At 33.5% G+C, this 23,401-nt stretch overlaps 4 protein-coding genes and 1 non-coding gene across 7 annotated transcripts in view; 2 read left to right on the top strand and 3 right to left on the bottom strand.

The window, feature by feature from the left end:
- LOC107476932 (E3 SUMO-protein ligase SIZ1) overlaps positions 1 to 1,474 on the top strand; it is a gene marked incomplete in the record, with an annotated part of 9,250 nt that extends 7,776 nt beyond the window's left edge. The window contains 2 exon segments of the mRNA XM_016096880.3: positions 1 to 185; positions 817 to 1,474. Of these exon segments, the coding sequence (XP_015952366.1) occupies positions 1 to 185; positions 817 to 956 (325 nt within the window).
- Positions 1,475 to 2,906: 1,432 nt separating this feature from the next.
- Positions 2,907 to 2,979, bottom strand: TRNAK-CUU (transfer RNA lysine (anticodon CUU)). Its single transcript has one exon. It is a non-coding gene; the product is annotated as a tRNA-Lys (tRNA).
- Positions 2,980 to 3,455: 476 nt separating this feature from the next.
- Positions 3,456 to 7,512, bottom strand: LOC107476933 (uncharacterized). The gene is made up of 7 exons (XM_016096881.3): positions 7,243 to 7,512; positions 7,055 to 7,110; positions 5,929 to 6,839; positions 5,021 to 5,219; positions 4,725 to 4,910; positions 4,191 to 4,567; positions 3,456 to 3,971 (listed from the first exon to the last, which is right to left on the bottom strand). The coding sequence occupies exons 1-7, from the start codon at positions 7,407 to 7,409 to the stop codon at positions 3,831 to 3,833; spliced, it is 2,037 nt and encodes a 678-aa protein (XP_015952367.1). The 5' UTR covers positions 7,410 to 7,512; the 3' UTR covers positions 3,456 to 3,830.
- Positions 7,513 to 7,926: 414 nt separating this feature from the next.
- Positions 7,927 to 12,224, top strand: LOC107476935 (isovaleryl-CoA dehydrogenase, mitochondrial). Its single transcript, XM_016096885.3, has 15 exons — positions 7,927 to 8,173; positions 8,593 to 8,676; positions 8,763 to 8,820; positions 9,059 to 9,183; positions 9,271 to 9,315; positions 9,426 to 9,474; positions 9,564 to 9,673; positions 9,871 to 9,947; positions 10,292 to 10,342; positions 10,441 to 10,505; positions 10,706 to 10,860; positions 10,955 to 10,995; positions 11,076 to 11,130; positions 11,593 to 11,649; positions 11,973 to 12,224. The coding sequence occupies exons 1-15, from the start codon at positions 8,048 to 8,050 to the stop codon at positions 12,117 to 12,119; spliced, it is 1,245 nt and encodes a 414-aa protein (XP_015952371.1). The 5' UTR covers positions 7,927 to 8,047; the 3' UTR covers positions 12,120 to 12,224.
- A 196-nt stretch (positions 12,225 to 12,420) lies between these two features.
- Positions 12,421 to 17,100, bottom strand: LOC107476934 (auxin response factor 4-like). 3 transcript variants are annotated; one of them, XM_016096882.3, is made up of 12 exons: positions 16,583 to 17,100; positions 16,431 to 16,490; positions 16,152 to 16,337; positions 15,816 to 15,900; positions 15,636 to 15,726; positions 15,198 to 15,362; positions 14,472 to 14,591; positions 14,311 to 14,389; positions 14,015 to 14,177; positions 13,131 to 13,858; positions 12,861 to 13,051; positions 12,421 to 12,765 (listed from the first exon to the last, which is right to left on the bottom strand). In XM_016096882.3, exons 1-12 carry the CDS (start codon positions 16,886 to 16,888, stop codon positions 12,579 to 12,581), a joined length of 2,361 nt encoding a protein of 786 aa, XP_015952368.1. In that variant the 5' UTR covers positions 16,889 to 17,100; the 3' UTR covers positions 12,421 to 12,578. The 3 variants fall into 3 exon arrangements, with proteins under 3 accessions (XP_015952368.1, XP_015952370.1, XP_015952369.1); XM_016096884.3 differs by having other exon boundaries at positions 13,221 to 13,858; XM_016096883.3 differs by having other exon boundaries at positions 13,131 to 13,855.
- Positions 17,101 to 23,401: the final 6,301 nt, after the last annotated feature.

Below are 23,401 nucleotides of genomic sequence, written 5' to 3'. Positions count from 1 at the left end.
GAGAGATCAGGCAAATATATCTAATGGTGTCCTAAATGAGGATTGGATATCTCTTAGTCTTGGTGGTGGTGCTGCTGGTACAAATGGTGATGCTTCCACTCAAAATGGGTTGAATTCTGGACTTCAAATCGCACCCAGAGATCTAGCTAGAGAAGGTGCCGCAAATACCAATATGGATGATGCTGGTTTGTGACTCCATATCCCTAATTATATTATTTCCTTAATTAGTAGTGGAAGTTACTCTTATTGGAAACTATACCAAGTATATACGGTTAGCTGGGTCTTTAAGCATATTTTTTATGGAGAGAGAAAACTAAAATATACACTAATTGATAAAAGAATTAATACTTTTACTATGAAGTTCGTAAATTATGGTTATGAAATATATATTACTATCTTAGGAAAATAATAATTTGCCTGTCAGCCTGTCTCTGTAAAATTGTAAAATGACTGCTAAGTAGTCATCCTTGTAACATATGCTTATATCTTTTTGCCAAAAGTACAATATCAACCATCTCTTCATTAAAATACGGTGCGAAAACACATACATAATCTGTTTAGTTATATTATTCTTCTATATCATATTCTTGCATTAGAAAAGCAACATATTGAGTTTAATCTTGTTTGACAAATGACCCAAATGCCCATTATTTTTTTGCTCATGTAGAAAATGTATCAATTGAAGATGTAAAGGATGCTAACTTCTAGGCAAAGTTTTAGAGGTTTTCATTCCCTTACGTAAATATACTCTGTCATGTATTAATGCAGTTTGACATTTCTTTTCATTTTCTTGACTGATTATTTCTTCTCATGCAGCATCTTTGCTTCTTGGTATGAATGATGCTAGATCCGACAAGTCAAGTAGACAAAGATCAGATAGCCCATTTTCATTTCCTCGCCAAAAGCGTTCTGTAAGGCCACGCTTGTATCTTTCTATCGACTCAGATTCTGAATAATAGGTATCAGACCTTGTGTCTCAAGATATTTAGGCACTCTCCTTAATGCCAGATTTTGTATTTAGTAAGTGAAGGAAGTTGGGAGGCATTTTTGATCCTCATGAAACAGCGGTTGATGTCCAAGGCATCTCTATTCTGAGGCATCTCCATCGGAATAGAGCTGCAGATATGCCCTGCCAACATATTTACTTCTACCCTGTTGGCAAAGATGTTTGCTATAAAGATTCTTAATTCTTTATGCTTGATATTTAAGTTGTCCTTACCACACATGTTAATAGATCAGGCTCAAGCTGTTGTTCTCTTCAATTTTCAATGATGAATCACTGGGTGGTGGGGGGTTAGGGGGGTATAGTTCTGGTTTAATGTACAGTTGATCATTCAGAGATGGTAGTTCAACTTTTTAATTTGGTGGGGAGTTCCCCATAGAAACATTATATCTGCATTTTTCTGTACCAAGAACAAATAACCTGTAAATTTTTAGCCTTGATTCAATAGTGAAATCAAATATTGTTTCTCAACCAATTTGGGCAATTTTTCCTTGTCATAATGTGTGTTTTTCGACCTCATTGCTTATGATCCATGCAGGTAGGCACCCATTTTAGGCACTAAGGTGCCCCCTTGGGTTATACATCCAAGTGACAATATTTCTCTTGTATTATGCATTGATCCACCAGCCTTCCTGGCATGACTGAAAAAGTGAGTCTCTTCATAAAAAGGGAGAACAATTCCAATATTTCATGGTGATACTTTGCCTGTTGAAGAAATGTGGCTACACAGCATCTATGTGTAGTGTGAACACCCCACAAGACCTGGGTGATGAGGGACACGGTCACAGAAGCTATCATGGTTTAGGCTTAAGCAGTTCCATGATAATCTTATCAATAAATTGTAGTTCTGGTTGTTAGTTATCGAAATCATTTGTATCCTGATTTAAATTATATCGGTTTTTGGTAAAATTAGAAATCACCTACAAACTGTGTGTATATATATAAATGCCGAGGGTTGAGTGGTTATACTTAGACCTGCAATAACAGTTTAGTTAAGGCAACTCTTGTTAATTCAAATTTAACACTAATTATGGTCTTAGTGTTTTAAAATAAGTCTATGTGAAATCTTCGGTTTTTTCTTTCCTCTTTCTCTATCCCTATCTCGTAGGTATAGCGTTTGAATCAATAGAGAACCTTTTCTTCTGTATCTGTATGAATCGATATTATTACATTCCAATTCCTTCTCGATACCTCCCAAGGAAAATCCCGAATTGGATCTCAAATTGACGGGTTAGTGTGAGCTTATCCATGCGGTTATGCACCCTTCGAATAGGAATCCATTTTTCTGAAAGATCCCGGCTTTCGTGCTTTGGACCCAAAAAAATCAAGTAATAAATGCGTTTCAAGATGAACAATTGAGTAAATTATAATCTACCTATGAAAATTTAGAATAGCGTAAATTTATTTATGAACGATCAAAATTAATTTTATTTTTACAAGAGAAAAGCCACGAATGAAATTAACTTCTGGTTCTGGGTGTCTTTGTTATATGAAATTATTTTTCCTAGGTACAAAAGTTTTATTCATTTATAGATTGATTTGTCAAGACTCAACGCCTTGAACTTTCGCAAACAGTAGTAGTTTATTTTGAATGATGTTATGACTTGTGAAATCCGTTGATATAAATAATTGTCAGTTTTTATCACAAATAAATTGCTAAATACGTAATAATATATTTCCTTGCACTTTCTATGCTGCCCATGCATGTCTTGGCCATTATGGAGAAGAATCACTTTGGTCTCCTAAATTAGTAGGAAACAAATTTCTCACGGATAATGAAGTATTTGAAGGTGAACAATGCAAGTGTTTTTTTACCCTAAAAATACGTCGCAGAAATTAGAACAGGGAGAAGGAAAGAGTAAAAGGGCTCCTAAACTTGAGGAAAAATACAAAAATAACACTTCGCCCACCGTGGGGCTCGAACCCACGACCACAAGGTTAAGAGCCTTGCGCTCTACCGACTGAGCTAGACGGGCTTGTTGTGTGTGGAGTATATTTAATATTGTTATATCCGTAAATAAAGTTGAGTTTAGCTAAACCAAAATAAATTTAGATCAAATATAATTTTACACCAGCAAGGTGTAGACGTGTAGTAAGTAGTAACTAGTAAGGTGTATGTTAAGAAAATTTGAAGATTTCAACAAGTTATTTAATGCAAAATGTTAAGAAAACTTTGATGAAAATAAAATTTGGCTTTCCCATTAGAATAAACCGACATTTTTAATAAGGGTTTGAAATTCTTAATAATTTTAGTGTGTGGGTCAGCTCCCACACAATGAACATATTTTTTGAAGTTCAAAATTCTAAAATCTATTTATTTCTAAAGTTGAAACCGTTAATAATTTTATAATAGTGGAGATTTGTTTAGGGTTTTCAAACCTAAAAATGTTATTACATGATCTTTTTATCATGGATATATTACCAAAAATGAAACGAGAGACTATTATAAATATATACAGATATCGATGCAAGCTTTATAGAACCGTGATTAATACCTACAAATATATAACCAACAAAAATGTGTTATTCCTGAATCTCTTGATCATGATTCATGAGCTCTCCAAATTTTACTTTTGACACAAGAGTTCAGGAATCCACTTGCAATAAAATCAATGAGCCGGCCATTCTAAAGTCCCTAGAAATGATACAAGATGAATTATCTGACACAACATTAACTTTAATCAAACCCCACTAAAGGGGGTAATTTACCTCTGCAATTTGCAGCAAGCCCTTCTGAAATGTTACAGTGAGAAAAATGTCATTTGCTGCACAAGTTAAAGTCAGCATGTAGGGTAAAAGCAGAATGGTTTGTTAGTTAACAACGATTTCAATCTTCGGCTTCTGTTTCCATGACTGGAAGAATACTTAGAGCTGAAGCACCTAGATGCATGCCCCTGATGATACCACCGTATCCTTCCTTAATCTTGTGGCACAAAAGCAATATAGAATCCCATAGTGCAGATCTTCCCTGACATGAATCATGGAATTGTTAGAATTCAACTATAATAAAATGATCATTTTGCTGGTTGACAAGACCATCGATGGCAATATTATCTCGTCTGGACTGTAGCATGCTCACTCATAATGTGTAGAATATGCACAAGAACAGCATTACAAGTTTAAGTACGGACTTCCGATAGTATAGAGAAAAGAGTTCAACAGTATTTGGCGTATATTCGTTACCAACCTGAAGAGAAAATTGCGGCTTCTTGTCCCAGTACAAGGCAAAAATTGGAGGAGCTTGTTTCCCAACTACCAGGATACATGCTCCAGGGTGCAGCACAGAAGGAACGGTGGAAATTACAGCAATGTATTTCTCTGGAAACCTCTCCTTTGGGGGAAGGCCTCCTAAGAACAAGGGGTTCTTACTAGAATGAGCTCCAGCATACGATGTAGCATCCACATGTAACATCCATTTTGGATGTTCTAGGAAAGCACAGAACAGATACAGGAGCAAGTGAGAATCCGAAGGCAGTTCAAGCGTCCACTTTTTGTTCTTTTTATCATAAACTTCGCCACTTCCAAGATATTCATAATTCTTCAAGCAGGTTCCTTCTGCCAGCTCTGATAATTCAGAAAGGTATTAGAAATTAGACAAGACAGGTATGTGCTGGCCATAAAATCAACATCAGATCAATCATTAATAGTCCTACACTCCTACTTCAATTTATAAAAGGAAACTTAATGAACCAATTAGCAATATATCCACAGTTCTTTCTACCTCGGATTCTTTGCACAGTGTAATCAGCACGAACACTGCTTTGAGGTAGCAAGCCTTTAACCCACTCTCCTTTAATCAAGGCTTGGAGTCTTTGGTGTTCCGTGATGGCATCCACACAATCCTGCATAATAGGAACCGAAGGAGTCTGTTGTGGGGGCAGTTGCATATTAGATCCAGGCAGCTTGGCTGTATGCAATTAAAGTTCCAAAGGAATTTGTCAGAGCTCAGAAGCTATTAGCAATTACAAACAAAGACAAAAAAAATCAGTTCTAATTTAACAATGAGAAGCAAAATACACTTGGAAGCCTCTATAGCTTGGACAAGTGTTGAATGTAACTGATGGAGCAATCCATCTTCATTGAGAGCCATTGCTGGTTGCCATTCTTGAGTCTTATCAATTGCTGGCAAGGTAGCAGGGGTTCCAGAAGATGGCAAGTCATTGCCCAATGGACTGATTGTGATTGAAATACCAAGTTTGGCAGCTGCTTGTATAACCTATGAATATGAAAATCTTAGGACCATTGAAGCAGAAGTTGATATTGGACGTTCTGTGCATTACCCATTTAAAGTGAATCTCATAAAGAAAATCATGCGAGAACCTCTACGAATACTATAGACTCAAATGGTCAATCCTCAATACCGGGAAACTTGACACCTCTAAAACAAGTAAGAAATTGTGTGGTTACGCTGCACAGTGCCAAATTCAGGTTTTGACTGGCTTTGCCTTATCTGGGTGGCTCATCCAAGAAGTTGGGCTCATTAGACTTCAGGAACTTACATTTCAGCACATGTAAAATATTTTGAGTGTTCAGCTGCTGGGTATAGTATTAATAGTCATACTAGTAACAAGGTGGTATATCTTCCATGCTCTTATTTCTCAGGTAATTACATATCCAAATATAGAACTCATCCCCTACAAATTAAATTAGCAAAACACTGATTCTCTTGAAAGGTATTTCTATTGCAGTTACACACATTTTGATCCTAAAATCCTCCATAATTTTTTTTTGGGGGGCCAACCATTAAACATTACCATGAGATAATTGAATATTGTTGTTACCAATACCAACACATATATTGACTTACACACTCGATCTTTTGATTGTTTGGTTTTACTCTCGCCTTGGTTTCTGAGGAAAAGGATAAAAGAACATGACTACAACCTAGCCAACACAATAACATAAAAGTTTAGACTAAAAAGAACCTGAGTGTGACTTGTCTCAATCTTGTTAATCAATGGATTAAGCAAAACTGAAGAAAACCATTGCCTGAGGTGGTCACGCCACTGCTCAATTTGGGGATAGATGCCCAGATGTTCAAAAGCTTCAATTGATTCTTCCATGGACATTGGTGGGGGAAGGTCACCCTCTCCCTTCTTAGGAGGCGTATTAAACTTTTGGGATCCCGGAGACATCCTCACAGGCCTCAATGGTGTCAGCCTTGTAGTTCCAGACGTATTGCCTGAGCCTGTAACTGTACCAGGGCTCACTATGCCAAAACCAGGGACTGTGGGGGGTGGAGTAGACAGCTTGCCTGCAGATTCAATAATTCTTTCACCCACTTCTGCTAAGAACTGTTCTAGCTTTTCCTCTGATGTTATTCTTTTTGCAGAGGAGGCTCGTGAATTAGACCAAGGGCTTGAAACTACCGAATCCATTCCAGCTGAATTCTGAGCAGAAGTTGGTGTTGAAATCACTCCAGGAGCAAGATACAAAGATGATGAGGAGCCAGGTGACCTTGAAGGGGTGCCAATAGCACGTGCTGTGGCTCCTCTGTTGGTATTTGAACCATTGGCATCAATGCGAGAGGAACGAGAGGGGCTGGTAATTGGCTGGTGTAGTGGAACAAGCAAATCTGAAGACACCGACTGGGATTTAGACTTGGGAGGTTTCTTGGATGAGTCAGATTGGACCGCTTCAAGCTTTGGCTTCGCCCCTAAAAGCTGTAGTTGATGTTTACTGAGAACAATCTGAGTGTTATTAACTTTGGACTTGGGCACAGCTACAACTCCACCACCACGTCTTGCTCTACGAATTAACATAACTTTGAAAAGAGCCAACGTAGTTGCCATGAAGATTACACCCACAAGAATTTGCAGTGTCTTAACAAGCCAATCTGAAGTTTCAATGGCAAAAACAACAAAAGGAAAAGCTTAAATATATTTTCCACCGTGAGAAATATAGCATTCTCTGTCTTCATTCATATATACACATTCATTCATTACAACTAAATCTACATTAAGTATGCTGTTCTTGGTTTTCCTTACAATAAAAATGAACAACTTAAACTAAATTAAGCTACAATGGTGATTGCTAAGGTTGATAACTTACAAGCTGTGACATGGGATACACTTTTAAGTTTCAGCATGTCAATGAATCCATTTTCCCTGCAATACATGTAGCAAAGCAGATTAGTCTTTAACAGTTAAAAATACAGACCTAATCGTTACGAGTAATCACATCTAAGAATGATTAGCACAGTAATTACACAAATTAGTGGCTTAGTACAGTGAGTGCACCTGACGAGGATGGCGAGAAAGGCGAATGCGGAGGCGGAGAAGAAAGACAGGAGTGAGTAGAGAGCATAGTTGGAAGGCTGAATGCTGTTAGATGTCAAAACGGCGGAGAAAGCTGCGTTTTGGTAAACGGAGAACTTTGAGGGCTTGGAATTCGACGCAGAAGCCATGCCTGAGCTCAAACCCTACCCTCGCTAGGGTTTTCGCGTTTCGATCTCAGTAACACCAACACGAAGAAGAAGATGCAGTTCCTGCCGGGGTTTTGAAGCTACTCACTGGGTTTTAATTTTTAAACTTTAAACTTCGAAGTTTAAATATTTATCGTATGAATAAACACAATTTTTATTTTTTTATATTCATCTAAAAATTACGAGTCTCTTATTTTTAATAAAAAAAATTACATTCTTTCAAATAGTAAAATTAAAAACTAAAAAAAATAAAAAATAATTATTTTTATTTTTTATTGATATAATAAATTAATAATATATAATTAAATGTATTTATAATTTTTTTTAAATTAAATTCTAATAAATAAAGGAAAATTTTCAGTCATTAATAACTAGAAAATAAGAGAAAGAAAAGGTTTCGTAAGGAAGTAAAACATAGTCTCCTTGATCCTTATCTAAACCGGCAAACATTTTATTTAACGAACTTATTAAGACGTGGAATTATTATCACTTCTCTTTTAAATATTAATAATAAGAATTTCTTATTATATAGAGAGGTTCAAAGATTCTAACTTTCTATGTAAAAGCCCCATTCCGATATCAATAATCATATCATCCTTATTGTTGCTGCTACTGCTACGATGCACAGGATCAAGAGAGCAAGCTCCATTCTTTGTTCTTCAGTGTTCACAAGTTTGAAAACAACACATTCTCACCGTGCTGCTGCTTTCTCCACTTCCTTGCTCTTCGATGATACTCAGATTCAGGTTCCCCACAAACACAAGCTCCTTTTTAGCAAAAAGCATTCAACTTTCTTTTTTGGAAGGAAAATCTGGATCCCCTGTTTGGGTTTTATGGTGTTTATTATTAATTCTTCTTTAGGATGAAGTACAGATGATTTATTATTGTTAGAAGACTGGTTGGTGAAATGGTTGTTGTAGGGTTTATTGTGATTGTGATTGTTACCTTTAATATGAGGGAAGAGTGTTTTCAATGTTGATGTGATCAATCATATCATTGACTTAAGATCCTTGACATGAACATGATCAATGATATCACCCACCAATGTCATTACTTTATTATCTTAAAAAAAAACTTAATTTTTTGCACCAACATTTATTCTGCTTATTGAAAAGTGTACTGTGTCATGCTTTTAACAATCTGAAGGTTTTATTGCATCGTACAGTTCAAAGAAAGTGTTTCTCAATTTGCAACAGAACACATTGCACCTCATGCTTCAAAAATAGACCACACAAATTATTTCCCAAAGGTTAGTATGAGGATCTACTTTATCTTCTCCACAAAACAAACTTTTGGATAATTCTGAAATCTGTTTATGTTTTATATGTAATTTAGGAGGTTAACTTATGGAAAAGCATGGGAGAATTTAACCTTCATGGGATTACTGCACCAGGTAGTTTTATTCTTCCCCCTTACTTCACTGCCTCAATTTTCTTCTGCAAATTATTTGATGAATGTAAACATAATAAATGCTAATAAATGAATTCAATATCATGCACTCAACTTAAAGGGTATATGCTAGTTTACCTTGCAGGTTGTGAACCTCATACTAGTACACTTGGCTTCTTTTTAAGATTATGATGTCTTGTATTCCAACAAACTTATCAAATGTTATATATGCTTATTTGCAGAGGAATATGGAGGGCTTGGTCTCGGTTACTTGTATCACTGTATAGCAATGGAAGAGATAAGCCGTGCTTCAGGATCTGTTGGCCTTTCTTATGGTGCTCATTCAAACCTGTGTATCAATCAACTGGTAATTGAATGGAGCTTAAGTCTCATTCGTTGTATGTTTGGTGATAATCTGACAAGCCTTTAGGATTGCATCTTTTGTTTCGTTTAGGTGAGGAATGGAAACCTGGATCAGAAGCAGAAATATTTGCCAAAGGTTCTAGTTCTACTACATAGTTTAATCCTGTTTCTTTTAGTACAATTTCTGCCTCGCCCTGTTGTCAGCATTTCATAAGCTAAGTTGTTTTTACTGCCTTCAATTTGAAGCTTATCTCTGGAGATCATGTGGGAGCTTTGGCAATGAGCGAGCCCAATTGTAAGATTTGCGAAACCGAATAGTTGTAGTGTGTTGCATCTTTTAAGATATTCCAAGGATTTCATAGATCGAATTGGTCTTTCGTGCAGCTGGTTCTGATGTTGTCAGCATGAAATGCAAGGCTGATCGTGTTGATGGTGGCTACGTACTTAATGGAAACAAGATGTGGTGTACTAATGGTCCAGTCGCTCAAACATTGGTATGCTTCTTCAATCTTTTCTGCATTTTCCCATCCTTTTTGTATTGACTTTGCGCTTGTTTAGTTTGCCTTTATAAACGTAGAAGGGTAATGTTTCCTCAAATTGTCAATGAAAATGCTAATTATAGTGCATTTGATTAATAGTCGACACAGATGCTGAGAATGTATAGCCCATTTGATATATTGAACTGAATCAGGTTGTCTATGCAAAGACAGACACAAAAGCTGGGTCAAAAGGAATCACTGCATTCATCATTGAGAAGGGAATGCCGGGGTACTTGTACTGAACCTAGTCAAATTTAAAGTGTGCTAAAATCTCTGCATTTCAAGCTTACAGTTCAGTTAATTCTTGAAAATAAATATTAAAGTAGTAATTTTATCAAATATAAAAGGCTGGTTACTGGCTCCTTGTTGCATCTAATAGTTCAAATTTGATTACCAAGTCCTTAGCTTGCAAAATTCCTTCTCTGAAAATTGAGGGGGAAAAAGTAGAGTCATGTAACTGAAAAATAAATGGCTAAAACGTTGAGGCAGTGCATAAATGATAAGTCACTTGGGTATGGGGAAAATTAGGAGTGGAAGATGAAAATTATGAATTTTGCTTGTGTTTGATTTCAGATTCAGCACGGCCCAGAAATTGGATAAACTTGGGATGCGAGGAAGTGATACGTATGTATGCATGCCCTGTGACAACTTTTCTCTACTTAATCCATTTTTAGTCGATGTCCATTCCTTTTACTGATAATAAATATGACTTGTGTTGGCAGATGTGAACTTGTGTTTGAGAATTGCTTCGTTCCTGAAGAAAATGTTCTTGGGGAAGTAGGAAAAGGTCTTGCAATAGCTTCTATGATCATATTTATCAACTTTAGAATAAAATCATCTTTATGTTATTTTGTATATTGAACCCTGCAAAAGTTTGTTGTATGACCATCATTGGTCTTCTGTAATATCCTAATAAAAAACCGCTTGTGTTATTCGTTATATGCGTGCCAACCATAGTCTTATAATACCAGTTCTTTCTTGTTTTAGGAGTCTATGTCATGATGTCTGGGTTGGATCTGGAGAGACTTGTTTTGGCAGCTGGTCCCCTGGGTATCATGCAGGCATGTCTTGATGTGGTCCTTCCTTATGTTCGACAAAGAGAGCAGTTCGGTCGTCCTATCGGGGAATTTCAGTTTATACAGGTCCAGATCGTTGAGAAATGATTTTTCCACAATCATCCTGGCATTTTATTGCATGTGATTTTTAGACATTACATTGTTCGATCTTCTGTTACAGGGGAAAGTTGCGGACATGTATACTTCTTTACAGTCCTCAAGGTATGAGATTCTAATGTCATGATGCTGTTTCTCTTTCTAATTTAGCTTGCTTGGCAGCAGGGTAACATTTTTCATTTCAGGGCTTATGTGTATTCGGTGGCTCGGGACTGCGACAATGGAAAAGTAGACCCAAAGGTGCGTCCACATATCTTTATCCTGTGGTTAACATAGTACATTAAATATTTCTTGAAAACATAAGCACCATCAGGTTTTTTAAATAAAATGACAATTATTTACTATTGGAACTCCTTCCATAGGGTATTCTCTTTCATTTTTTTTCCTTTTTTTTTTGTTTCGGGTCTATTTTGCCATAGTAATATACCAACATATGAGTGTCGTGGCACGTGTGAAACGCAATACCATTATGCTGTAACGATAGACTGAGTATAAATTATCATTGCTAAAATGTTAGCATATGTTTCTGCAATTGTTCTGAACTCAAGCATCAAATTGAACTTAAGATGTTGACTAATTACAACTCTACTTGTGGATTTTCTGTCCGATCCTCAATGCAAGAAACTTCCATAGTTTCCTGATTTTTCATTGGTATTGTTTCCTATTCATTGCAAAACATGATGTAATGGCTACTGCTTTCAGGATTGTGCTGGAGTTATACTTACTGCAGCTGAGAGAGCAACCCAAGTTGCTTTGCAGGTAAATAATTTGCACAGGTTATTTGTTGCAGCTACTATTCTTTGAGTTTTTCGGGTAATACTTTTCAGCCAAATTTATAGAAATCATGATTTTAGAAAATTATCAACTCTGCAATGGTTCTTACTCCTAACATTTTGGGTAAATTACATTTGACCTCTCTTGAAGTCAGACGATACTATTTGTTGTTAGTATCGATATGACAAATTAAGAAATTTTGGGATAATAACCGAAAATCAGGGAAGGTCGGCATAATTTACGCTAACTATTTTTTCGTTGTTTTCTTCTTGTGTTACTGTGCTTATATTAGCCTTCAAAATTTGCAGGCAATACAATGTTTGGGAGGAAATGGATATGTGAATGAGTATCCAACTGGTCGTCTTCTGAGAGATGCCAAACTATATGAGATTGGTGCAGGAACTAGTGAGATCAGAAGAATGATTATTGGACGTGAACTCTTCAAGGAGCAGTAATGAAATGTTCATTATGTAAAAGTAGATGTTCATTCATCAAAGGGGAATAAAATTAGAGTCATGAGAATCCATTTATTAATAAAGGAAAGCTATTTTTACCAAAAATGTTTCATCTGTTATTTGTAGTTAATTTCTGAAGCTGAAAAATGATCACACCACCAAACACATTCATAACAATACCAAGTAAATATATTGCACAGCATGGAACCATGGCATGAAATTTAGAAATGATCACCATGATTCCATAGAATATGTAACTCAAGCAGTTATAGGTTATTACATAATGCTAATAGCACAGCCCTTATTTATAGCTAATAGTTCAGATTTTTCTGGGCTTAAGAAGAGTTCATAAGATAAATTATCATAACACAAATAGCATCAAAGTTCATGCAGGAAATAAGAGAGAAACAAGGCTAACATAACATAACATAATTGATCTCAATTACAGCCCTGAAACTTTTAGACTTTGAGAACTGTTGGAGAATAATAATCTGGTTGACCCACTGAGGAGGACTTTGAAGGCTCCATAATCATTGGTGCCTCTTCCAAACTGCTATTTGTTTCATCATTGATTATCCCAATTGTCATCTTCTCCACTTCTTCTTGGGAATGTATATGGATCTTGCACACCACATTGCAAAACTCACTGCAGCCAAAGATAACATTGTAAGTTTTTAGCTTTCATAAAATATAATGCAAGAGATTATAACATGAAAATCAATTATGAAGAAGAAAACTTACTGCCATGGATCATCCCCAACAACCATTATATCATTCTCATTATCAGTGTAGAGGATCCTCCATCCCTTATCAGGATCTCTAAGAAGGCCTTCCATGCCGAAAAGTCTCTCGAGTTCACTCAGCAGGTCAGCATAGCTGCTCAATCTTGATAGATCAATGGCTCTTCCTACTAGGCTTCCTTGCTTGTGAACCTTCATGCAGTGGCAACAAAAAACATCAGATAAAAATCTGTATCATAACATAATTTCGTCGATATCACTCTTCGCTCACCTTAGTACAACTCCTTTTTGCAGTGTTCTGTAAATTTTGAGGGGTAGTTTCCCCAGACAAAGGAAATCCAAATAGTTTGCAGCCATTTACCTTTGCCTTAACATTTTTGCTGTCATCTGGAATCTTCATATCCGGCGCACAAGTTTCGCCCGGCATTGTCTTCTTATGCTCATTTGGAACATCTGTTCTTCCAACTTCACTTCTCTTGATCACCCCTTGATTGGAATGTGTGTTGAAGGAGACATTCTCTCTGTGGAAATTCGTCGGTTTCGAGTAAAACATGTTGGTTTGAGCAGTTTTCTTGTGAATATCCCCATAGGGAAAATAAGAAGATTCAAGAACTTGTGGTTTGGTTGCTTGATGAAAGTTGAAAGTGGTGCAACCAATACTATTGTTGGATTTGCCCCAAGAACCAAGGCTCAAATCAACTTTTCCCCTAAGGGATTTCAATGGACCTATTTCTTGACCTTGCAAGACCCTTGGAAACCTAGTAGTTTCTGTGAAGCCTGCATAGCTGAATGGATGAACACTCATAAGCTCAGCAGTGTTGCCCCTTCTCACTCCAGTTGTTGATGCTACGTGTGGAAGAGGGCTCATCTCAAATCGCGGCCGGTTAGTTAAGGTGTCACATCCATAATAGAGTGACAGAAAACCAGCATTTTCTTGACCTTGCAAGACCTTTGGTGATCTTACAGACTCCTCAAAGTCCACCAATCCACTGCTCCCTGCTGCCAACAAGAGGATTATTAGGATGCCTTAACAAGCAAGTCTTCGTCCGCTTAGGACATACATCTCAACTAAATTGCAGTCAGCTTCAGCCACAGTCTGTTGCAATCATTGCAACACGACTGTGACTGAAACTGCAACTTTATTAGGACACATACCAGTGATGAGGTGACTGTGAGCGGCAGCTTGCCCATCCGTCCTTAGTTTCTTCAGTCTTGGGAAAGACTGAAGACTCAAAGGAGGGAGGGAAGCGAAAGGATCGATCTCCCATGGAGATACTCGGTCTTGATGATTAGTATCAATATCCTCATCCCATCTAACCTGTTGTTGAAGCCATATCCATCTTATCATTGATTCAGTTAAAGAAAAACAAAACTAGAGATTAAGTAGAAAAAACAAATTAATGTAATGGGTTATAGTATGATCAATGTATAAAGAAAAATTTCATATGTACCATCAAGCATCTCCACTTTGATTTAGGCCATCTATATGGATCTACTTCACTCATTCCAATCACAGTACCACCACCACACCTGCAATATAGGAATACAAATTATTATGTGAATCACAATGATTTTTCTAATGTATGGATACAAATCATGCAGTAGTTTCTACCTTCTTTCTGGAGATTCATCCATTTCAAAAGTCATTTTGAATCTTGTCCCAATTGTCACAGGATTGTTGATGCTTTTAACATATTTTTTATATGGCACAACAAAGGGTGCATGACTTGCTCTGTATCATACAAAAGGAGAAGTTATTTGCATCTGACACGTTCTTCGACTACTGTATAATATGCGTATTAGCTCGAAATACGAGACAAAATAAGTATACAAAATATCTGTCTTATCTGCGTATCTACGAAAAAAAAGACAAAATAAGTATACAAATATCTTTCTTATTTGTATAACTCAAGTTTAATACTATTGATATAGTCACATACCAATCATGAGTTGGTATCCAAAAAGGGAACAAGCTACATTCATATGAAATTCAATATTTATATATAAAATAAAATAAAAGGTAGATATGATCTACTGTCCAAAAGGGTCAAAGCTAGTAAGCTTTAATTATATTATCATATTCATAATATCATGGTTTCTAGAAAGACTAAGGGCCAGTTTTCTTCCACGTCATTGGAATTTGACAAGTTCATTGCTACCATAAATATCTAATTGGGATATCCTAAGGTCAAATTTGGATCCGTGAACTCAACTGTTGTGAGTTCAATGAACTCAACAAGCCTATGATTGAAAAAATAGTACTTAATTCAATTTATAATTGGCCAAAATCAAAATCTAAGTATAAATGAATTGCATTGTGATTTGTGAAGTTTAGTACCTTGGACTGTAGAAAACATGAAACATGCTTTTGGTGGATATTGCATCAGAAACAGAAGAAAGAAAATTGGGATAACAGTTTTGGTTTCCAATTACTGTTCCAGGAAGACCATTTCTTGGTCTAATAGCTCTTCTGATTCCCAATCTCAGTTCTCCATTTTCACCCCTACAAACATATCATTCAACAATATGCAACTTTAGAATATAATTATTACATAGTTACATGAAATGCAATACGTTCTGGTATGGAACAGAAACAGATACCAAATACACCACATATAAAATATTTTATATGAGAAGTAGAGTTTAATTTTGATACACTAGTGTAAAGCGTTTTATGCAGCCGTGCTCACATCTGTTCTTTTGAATGACTATTTACGCTGTTAATATAAAAAGTAGTTATTTTTTTACTGATATGTTTTATTACAGACTTATATACCTTAGAAAAAGGACTGCATCACCAGAAACAAGTTTCTTTTGGCCAACAAACATACTCCAACCAGTAGTGAGTAAATGCCTCCTTGGTTGCCCTGAACAAATTACAACATCAACTTTTTATTTTATTTTTAAATTCTTTTTAAGTATAATCAATTAATCAATATATGAATACTAGATTCACCTCTATAAATATGGCGAAATCTCCACTCCACACCATGAAGGTCTTTTGCTACAAGCTCTTGAGAGGGTCTTTGTTGTTTATAATCCTAAAACATAGCACCACAAGAACAAGAGGACTAAACAATCAAAACTTGCATTCATATATTTTCTTTTATCTACTATGCTAGACCCTCTTAGTTCTAAAACATCGAACGCTTTGAAAATTCGATACATTCATAACTCAGTGTGTAGGGTGTAAACTACACACCGAGTTGTTAATATACCGAATTTCCAAAGTGACATACAGTTTTAGAACAAAGAGAGTAGTAAGTAGAAGAGAAGAGTTCAGATTTGACACCAAAGGAGGAAAACAATCTTCGGCAGCTCGGCGAGGAACAGAGAATCCTCCATGAGTGCTGGTATCTGAAGCAGTGAGTGATTTGCAGAACATATGAGTTGTTGGCTTTAAGGTTGGAACTCCATTTCCCTCTTCATCTCCTCCAATTTCCTCAACCTCTTTACCCTCCAAATTCTTATCTTCCAACTAAGATTAAAAGAAAAATAAAGTACTATTCAGAATTCACTTGAACCTAGTGCCTATATATCAATCATTATTCTAAGTTCATGAAAAAGCAACCTCATCAGATTGGGGAAGCAAAGTAATCTGAGTATAAACCTCATCATTCTCCTTATTAGCCTGTTCCAAGAAACGTGAACAGTTTCATCATTAAAACCAAAATGCATCTACATTAACAAGAACATGATTATGATGATGAAAGTAGTACTCACAAGTAACTGAACATTAACAACCCTGCAAAGGATTTGAGGCTGAAGATCATAATTAGGCACATCAATTGGTGCGAAATGAGAGAAAGAAGAGGCTTGTTCTAAGTGTCCTTGAGGGAAGTACACAACCACATTCCCTTTCTTTGGGAGTGAAGTTAGAGGTCCAGCACAAGCATGCCAAAGTTCAAGGTAAGAAGACATAGCAGAACCTGAAGGAGAAGGTGATGAAGCACCTTTGTCACATTCCACATTGCTCTCATCATCATCCTCACTACTCACTACTACTGCATGGTTTAGATCAATGTCCATGAAGCAAGAACACTAAACAGTTACTATGTTCCAAAGTTGAAGAGAAAAGTGGAGACTATATAGAAAAGAAAGAGAAGAGGAAGAGGAAGAGAGGATCAAATAATAACAAGGGATTCAAAGTAAGATTGAAGGGCCATTTGGAGGTGAAGTAGTGAAGAGGGAGCAGAAGAAGCAGACATAGACAAAGGTGCAAACAGTAGTAATAAGAGAAGCAAAGCAGAGAATGAAACCAAAAACAGAAGAAGCCAATTTGGTTTGGTTAGTGGATTTTGAAGTTAAAGAGTGTGTTTGGTGGAGGGGACATTGTTAAGACAGTACAGAACCCACCACACTGTTCTTCACTTCTTTGCTTTCTTTTATTTTCATCATCTTTATTATTCGTTTATGTCTTTTACTGTTCTTGTGGGGTGACACAAACAAAACTTTATGTACAATGTAAACAAACAAATCTTCATTATTACTAACACAGAGATTCAAGCGAAGTTAACTTCCTATGAAGTTGATAGTTAAGAGTCGTCAGATGATAATTTAGTCAAATTTATCAAATTATTTAAAGTTAAAACTCAGATAAAGTCGACTTTAGTTGATATTTGAGAATCGTTAGATGAAATTTAGTCAAAGCAATCAAATCATCTACCAGTTCTCAAGTATCAACTTCACGTGAAGTCAACTATATCTAAATTTCTACCATTATTTAGTAACTCTCAGCAAATAACTTTACATAAAATTAACTGCATGTCTGCACCTAAATTTTCACCTTCTAATTTAATTTAGAGTAAAGTATCGTTTTTGTCCCTAACGTTTGGAGTAAATCATATTTGTGTCCTTAACGTTTAAATCGTCCTATTTGTATCCCTAACGTTTGTAAAAGTGATTCAATGTTATCCTGCCGTCAATTACACATCATGAACGCTTCAGTTTGAATTTTAAAAATCTCTTCTTAAAGTTAGAATACAAATGTCTGGGATAGAATCGATGATCCACTCCAAAAAATAGCTCATCAAAAGTTAAAATTAATTTCTACAACATTTACATAATTCATTTTTCTAGGGAAATAATTGAATTAAACATAAATAGTGGGTATAATATTAAAATCGGACATATCTAAGTGAGACCTAATTGAGAATGAATGCATCCAAGTGAGAATAATTGAAAAATATAATCTGATTTGTTAGTATAATTGATAATAAGATAACATTGAATCACTTTTACAAACGTTAGGGATACAAATAGGACAATTTAAACGTTAAGAACACAATCCAAAAGTTAAGGACAAAAACGATACTTTACTCTTTAATTTAATATAATAATATATTCGTCAAAATTTGATAGTTAAAATTATTTAGTTAAATATATTAAATTATTTAATTATTTTTAATTATAAACTTCTCATAAACACTTCTACAAATGAGTGTTTTTAATTCAGTTTACTTATTTTTCTTTTACATTTGCATGGTTGAGGCAGAGTAATAATTGATTTAGAATAGAAAATACAAAGATAAACTATAAATACAAAATATTTTGAATTTTAATGAATAATATATTAATAATAATAATAAAATGTGCAATAGTAAATTATATTAATAATGTGCGGCCATTGATTTAATGAAAGAGAAGAAGTGAGAGAATGTGGCTTGGGTTCTCTTGCATGTATCTATGACTGCCATAAAGTACGGTGTGGACTGTGGCGTGGGTTTTGTCAGCAACTGTCTTACCCAAAAAACATTATATTATACATCTTGTTTTAAAATAGATAAATTATATTTAATTCTCTCTAAAATAATATATAATTTATTTTTTATAATGTATTAATTTTTAATTAACTTAAATAATAATAAAAAATTTTAAAAACTCAACTCACTATTGACAGAACTATTAATGAATAAGATCCAAATCACTCATTTATTTATTTATCTCACTTTTTAAATAATAAGATTATAAGATGCGGGAAGTTATGAAAATAATAAAGAAAATTTTCTTTCGAGAAAACTGATTTGGAGAAAAAAAAGGGTTTAGTTATTAATATTTTTAAAAATTATATAATTACTTATTTTAAATAATAATTTAATTAAATAATAATTCTATTATGGTTAAGATATTAGCTCTAATTAAGTTAAAGTAACTCAAGTTATTAGTGTAGTTAATAATCAGATTAAGATATCATCTAATTAAAAATTGACACGTTGTAAAGAATAAGTTACATATTATTGTAGAAAAATTTTTTGATAGAATTCACCTTAAAAATATTATTTTTAATTAAAATTTAATTACTAAATCAATCAATAATCATTATATATTTGTATGTAGATATATTTATTATTTCATAATTTTTAATATTTAATATATATTATATAAATAATTAATTTAATAAATTTTTAATAGACACATATTATGATTATATATTTTTTTGGAATATGTAAAATATTTTAAAGATAAAAAAATATGAGAGTAAAATGATACGCGATTTATAAAATACATTTCAATTTTTGAAAAAAAAATGATCGTAATTAAATGATATATTTATTCATCTAAAGATATGAATTTCACTTAGCTTCTTTAAGCTAGGGTAAAACATTGAACTCGTGTATACTTGTTCTTTAGCTAATAAAACAACTACTTGATGATTATTTATAAGAAAAACTAGAAAATAAAGAAGACATGCTTTACGAGAAAGTCCAACTAAGAAACACGTGACACGATATATATCATGGTTTAGGGCAAAAAATCAATTAGAAGAACAATATATCATTTGTAATAAAGATAGCATCAATTAAATCTAGGAGCTTTTTTCAGAGAAAATTATATTAAAAAAATTCTACGTTTTATTGTATCTTTTTATCTTAGAAGAAAGCTAACAGAGAGTTTCATTGTTTTATATAATATAATATGCAATTTATTTTGTTGCTTCGCTCTATAATAAGTTATTCTTTCTAAAAATTTATAATTAAAAAAATAAAAGTACAAAATCCACTAATTTATTACCTCTAATAATATGTCTTTTTTTTCAAAAATTGCTACACTCTTGAATTTTTTCATAATGCATTAACATTTGTTATCTTAAGAATATATATTAGCTAACCCTAATTTATATAAAAGATAATATTCAATTTGGTTTCTGATATGCAAGTTTTAATTTAGTCTCTAAAATTTCAATTGCTTTTATTTAATCTCCAAATCTTGCGAACATAATTCATATTAGCCCTTGAAACAATTTTTAACGTACAAATCTTCACAGAACACTGTCGTGGACAGTCAGATATCACACTAAATTTTGTAAAATAATGTCGTTTTAGTTTTGGCACTCAAATAGTCCAAAAATAACATCGTGATATTTATTACAAAAGTTAAGTACAATTTTAATTTCTAAGATATGGACTGAAAATTTTTTTCGACCTCAATTTTTTTTTATTTATAAAATTGTCTCTAAAGTTTAACCTTTTTACCAAATTTTTTATTCTTATTGCGAAAATATCTCTAACTAAAAAAAGAAAAAAAACAAAAAAATAAAAAGGGTCGGAGAGAAGGGGGGAGGATATCACCGGGGGAGTTTGATTTGAGGAAGAAAAAGGGAAAGGGAAAGGAAGGAAGGGGAAGGGGGAAGGACCACTAATGCTGTTTTTCGACGCCGCTGTTCCTGCTCTTCGTCGTTCGTCGTTTCTATTCCTCTTCCTCTCCTTCGCCGTCGTTGTCGCCCTCGTCTTACCGCACCTCGACCTCGCAGCGCCGCGACTTGCGCCTTAGTCTCGCTGCAATTCGCTCTTGCCTCGCCGCGACACGTCGGGCCTGCGCCCTCGTGTTCCTAGTCGTCGTCGAAGAGGTGGTGGTGGTCGTCGTGTGCGAAATCTGCAACAAAGGTTTTCAGGAGGATTTTTGGTAATTATATTTATGAATTTTTTGTTCTTGTAATTGAAGATGAATCTAGGGATTTCTGATTATTGTAATTGCATATGAGTTTCGTTAATGAAAGAGGAAGAATTTTAGTTCTGAGTTTCGTTAATGGTTTTGAGTTTTGACGATGATGATGATGATTATTTTCTTGTTTTTCTGAGTTCTGAGTTCTGAGTTCTGCATTTGGGTTCTTGTTTTTCTGGGTCCTTGACGTTGATGATGATGATTTTCTGGGTTCTTGTTTTAGTCCATTGTTGTTGTTCTTCTTTTGCTTCTAGTTGTTTTTGTTGTTGTTCTTCTTCTGAAACCATTATCCATTGTTGTTTAATTTCATTGGTGTTGTTTCTTCTTCTGCTTCAACTTCAGTTTCAGGTTCTGCTTCTGTTGATTTTGGGAAAGAAGGGGGAAGGGTATTTTCGTCCAAATGACGATTTTAAAATTAAATTAAATCTTAGGGACGATTTTGTAAGCAAAAAAAGGTTGGAGACGAAAAAAATTTTCAATTCCTACCTTAAGAATCAAAATCGTACTTAGTTCTTATTAAATTTTACCTAACAAAATAAGTGATACGATGTCGTTTTTGAGATATTTGAATGCCAAAACTAAAACTATATCATTTTATAAGTTTTAACGTGACATTTGACTGTTTATATTAACATTCTTTTAATATTTTTGTACTGAAAATCGTCTTAGAAACTAATGTGAGGTATATTTATAAAAGTTGAAAATTAAATAAAGGTAATTAAAATTCTAAAAATTAAATTAAAACTCGTGTGTAAATTTAGAGAACAATAAATTGGGTATTAACTCTTTCTATAACATCAAACCAACAAATAAATGGATAGAACTTAGAAGACAATACGATGTGGATATCACTTTTTAAAAGTTTGTGCTAAAGTGATGCAAGTTTTTACATATATAACACAAAAAAGAGAGAGGGACATAAAAATTTCATTCAAAATCTTAAAAAGAAAGTTGCATTGGTGTGCGATTATTTTTCTTTTTTTGTTTTTTAAGAAAAGGAAGACTATGTTTTGCTTTTATTATAATGTGTAACCGACAAGAACCATCTTATTATATATTATTTGCTTAAAGCAAATTAAAAAAAAAAAAGGTGTAGTTAGTTAACTCAGTTCTTATGGCTGTGTTTGAACCCAGATAAACATATTAGTATGTTTATGAAATCAAATAAGTCTTATAGTTAGAAGAAGATATTGATGAAAATGAACTAAATTCATTCAAGGCTGTGTAGTACTTTCTAAGGACCACAGCATATTCGATATAAAAAAATATTAGATGAATAACTTATTTTTTTAATTGTATCTAACTATATATATGTATTTTTAATTTTTTTGTGTTTCTTTTTTCTCATTTTTTTTCAACTAAATTTTTTGGTTATTCGATAAATTATTAAACCAACTTAATTAAACTTATTTATTAAAATAATTTACTCATATAGCACACGTTATTATTTAATTATTTATCTTTGGTTTGTTCAATTACAACTATATATTTTTTATTGCAAAATAGTTACGCCTTGATTTTTAAGTAAACAAGTATTTTTACTTGTAATAATATTATGGGAATATAAATTTTTTAAAATTATGTCGATTTTATCCTGATATTATATATTATAGTACAAAAGATTTATAGAATTAAACTACTATTACAAAAAAGTCGTAAAAGACAAAAATTTCATCGACTAAAAAAATCAAAATTTTCGTAAATAAAAAAATTAAATAAAAAATTTTTAGTTATTATCTTCATGTGAAAGGATTTAATTTTTTACTAAAATGTTCTGGTTATTCAATAAATTATTAAACTAACTTAATTATTAACTTAGTGATCAAAATAATTTACTCATATAGCGTTATCATTTAATTATTTATCTTTGGTTTGTTCAATTATTACAACTATTTTTTATTGCAAAATAGTTACGCCTTGATTTTTAAGTAACCTATTAAAATAGTATTCAAAATTTATATATATATTATTAATAAAAAATAATTTTAAAAAACATAAACGATAAATAATTTTAAAAGAAAAACATAAATTTTAAAATNATTTTTAATACTATTTTAATAGGTATTTACTAGAACGGTTATTGGTTAAGCATGAATATTGGAATCATAACCGATTCTACTATTGCATCAATTAAGGCTTTTTTCTTATAATTTTTTTCTTATGTTTCTTTAATTTACATAACATCCTTAAAGTCATTTTTATTCCATCAATGTGCTCTTTTTAAAAAATATTTTTTAAAAAGCTTTTTCCTCTAAAATTATCTCATATTTTTAGAGGGACGGATATAAATTATAGATATAACAAATGAATATACAAAAAACATGATTCTATATATTTACACACATTTAAATGCCCACTTTATTATTAAAAGTGGTCCATGCATTATAGATTATTTGTGGATTATTATGAGTCAAACACTCAAACGAACTGAGTACTTCAAATCATTCAAGTGGTTTGAAAAGTGATTTTTTAAGGAATCTTTTGTCTTACTACATGTGATCTTGCCGATAGCATGATATTATGTATGATTTTATTTAAGCATTAAAATTTATTTATAATAAATCAATTATTAATTAAATACTAGCAGTACCAAACATGTTA

Source organism: Arachis duranensis, chromosome 3 (genome assembly GCF_000817695.3).
Source record: "Arachis duranensis cultivar V14167 chromosome 3, aradu.V14167.gnm2.J7QH, whole genome shotgun sequence".
NCBI lineage: Eukaryota > Viridiplantae > Streptophyta > Magnoliopsida > Fabales > Fabaceae > Arachis > Arachis duranensis.
This window is presented reverse-complemented; position numbering and strand designations above follow the sequence as displayed.

Bases quoted from the DNA above. Each gene is read 5' to 3' on its own strand.
- LOC107476934 (XM_016096882.3), bottom strand. From the start codon at position 16,888: ATGGACATTGATCTAAACCATGCAGTAGTAGTGAGTAGTGAGGATGAT. The intron at 14,178-14,310 runs GTACATATGAAA...CTTCAACAACAG, and splicing joins CAAAGTGGAGATGCTTGATG to GTTAGATGGGATGAGGATAT. The intron at 12,766-12,860 runs GTAAGTTTTCTT...CTTTGGCTGCAG, and splicing joins GTTGGGGATGATCCATGGCA to TGAGTTTTGCAATGTGGTGT.
- LOC107476933 (XM_016096881.3), bottom strand. From the start codon at position 7,409: ATGGCTTCTGCGTCGAATTCCAAGCCCTCAAAGTTCTCCGTTTACCAA. The intron at 7,111-7,242 runs GTGCACTCACTG...CATGTATTGCAG, and splicing joins TTTCTCGCCATCCTCGTCAG to GGAAAATGGATTCATTGACA. The intron at 4,911-5,020 runs GTATTTTGCTTC...AATTGCATACAG, and splicing joins AGCTATAGAGGCTTCCAAGT to CCAAGCTGCCTGGATCTAAT.
- LOC107476935 (XM_016096885.3), top strand. From the start codon at position 8,048: ATGCACAGGATCAAGAGAGCAAGCTCCATTCTTTGTTCTTCAGTGTTC. The intron at 9,475-9,563 runs GTAAGATTTGCG...TCTTTCGTGCAG, and splicing joins GGCAATGAGCGAGCCCAATT to CTGGTTCTGATGTTGTCAGC. The intron at 9,948-10,291 runs GTACTTGTACTG...GTTTGATTTCAG, and splicing joins ATTGAGAAGGGAATGCCGGG to ATTCAGCACGGCCCAGAAAT.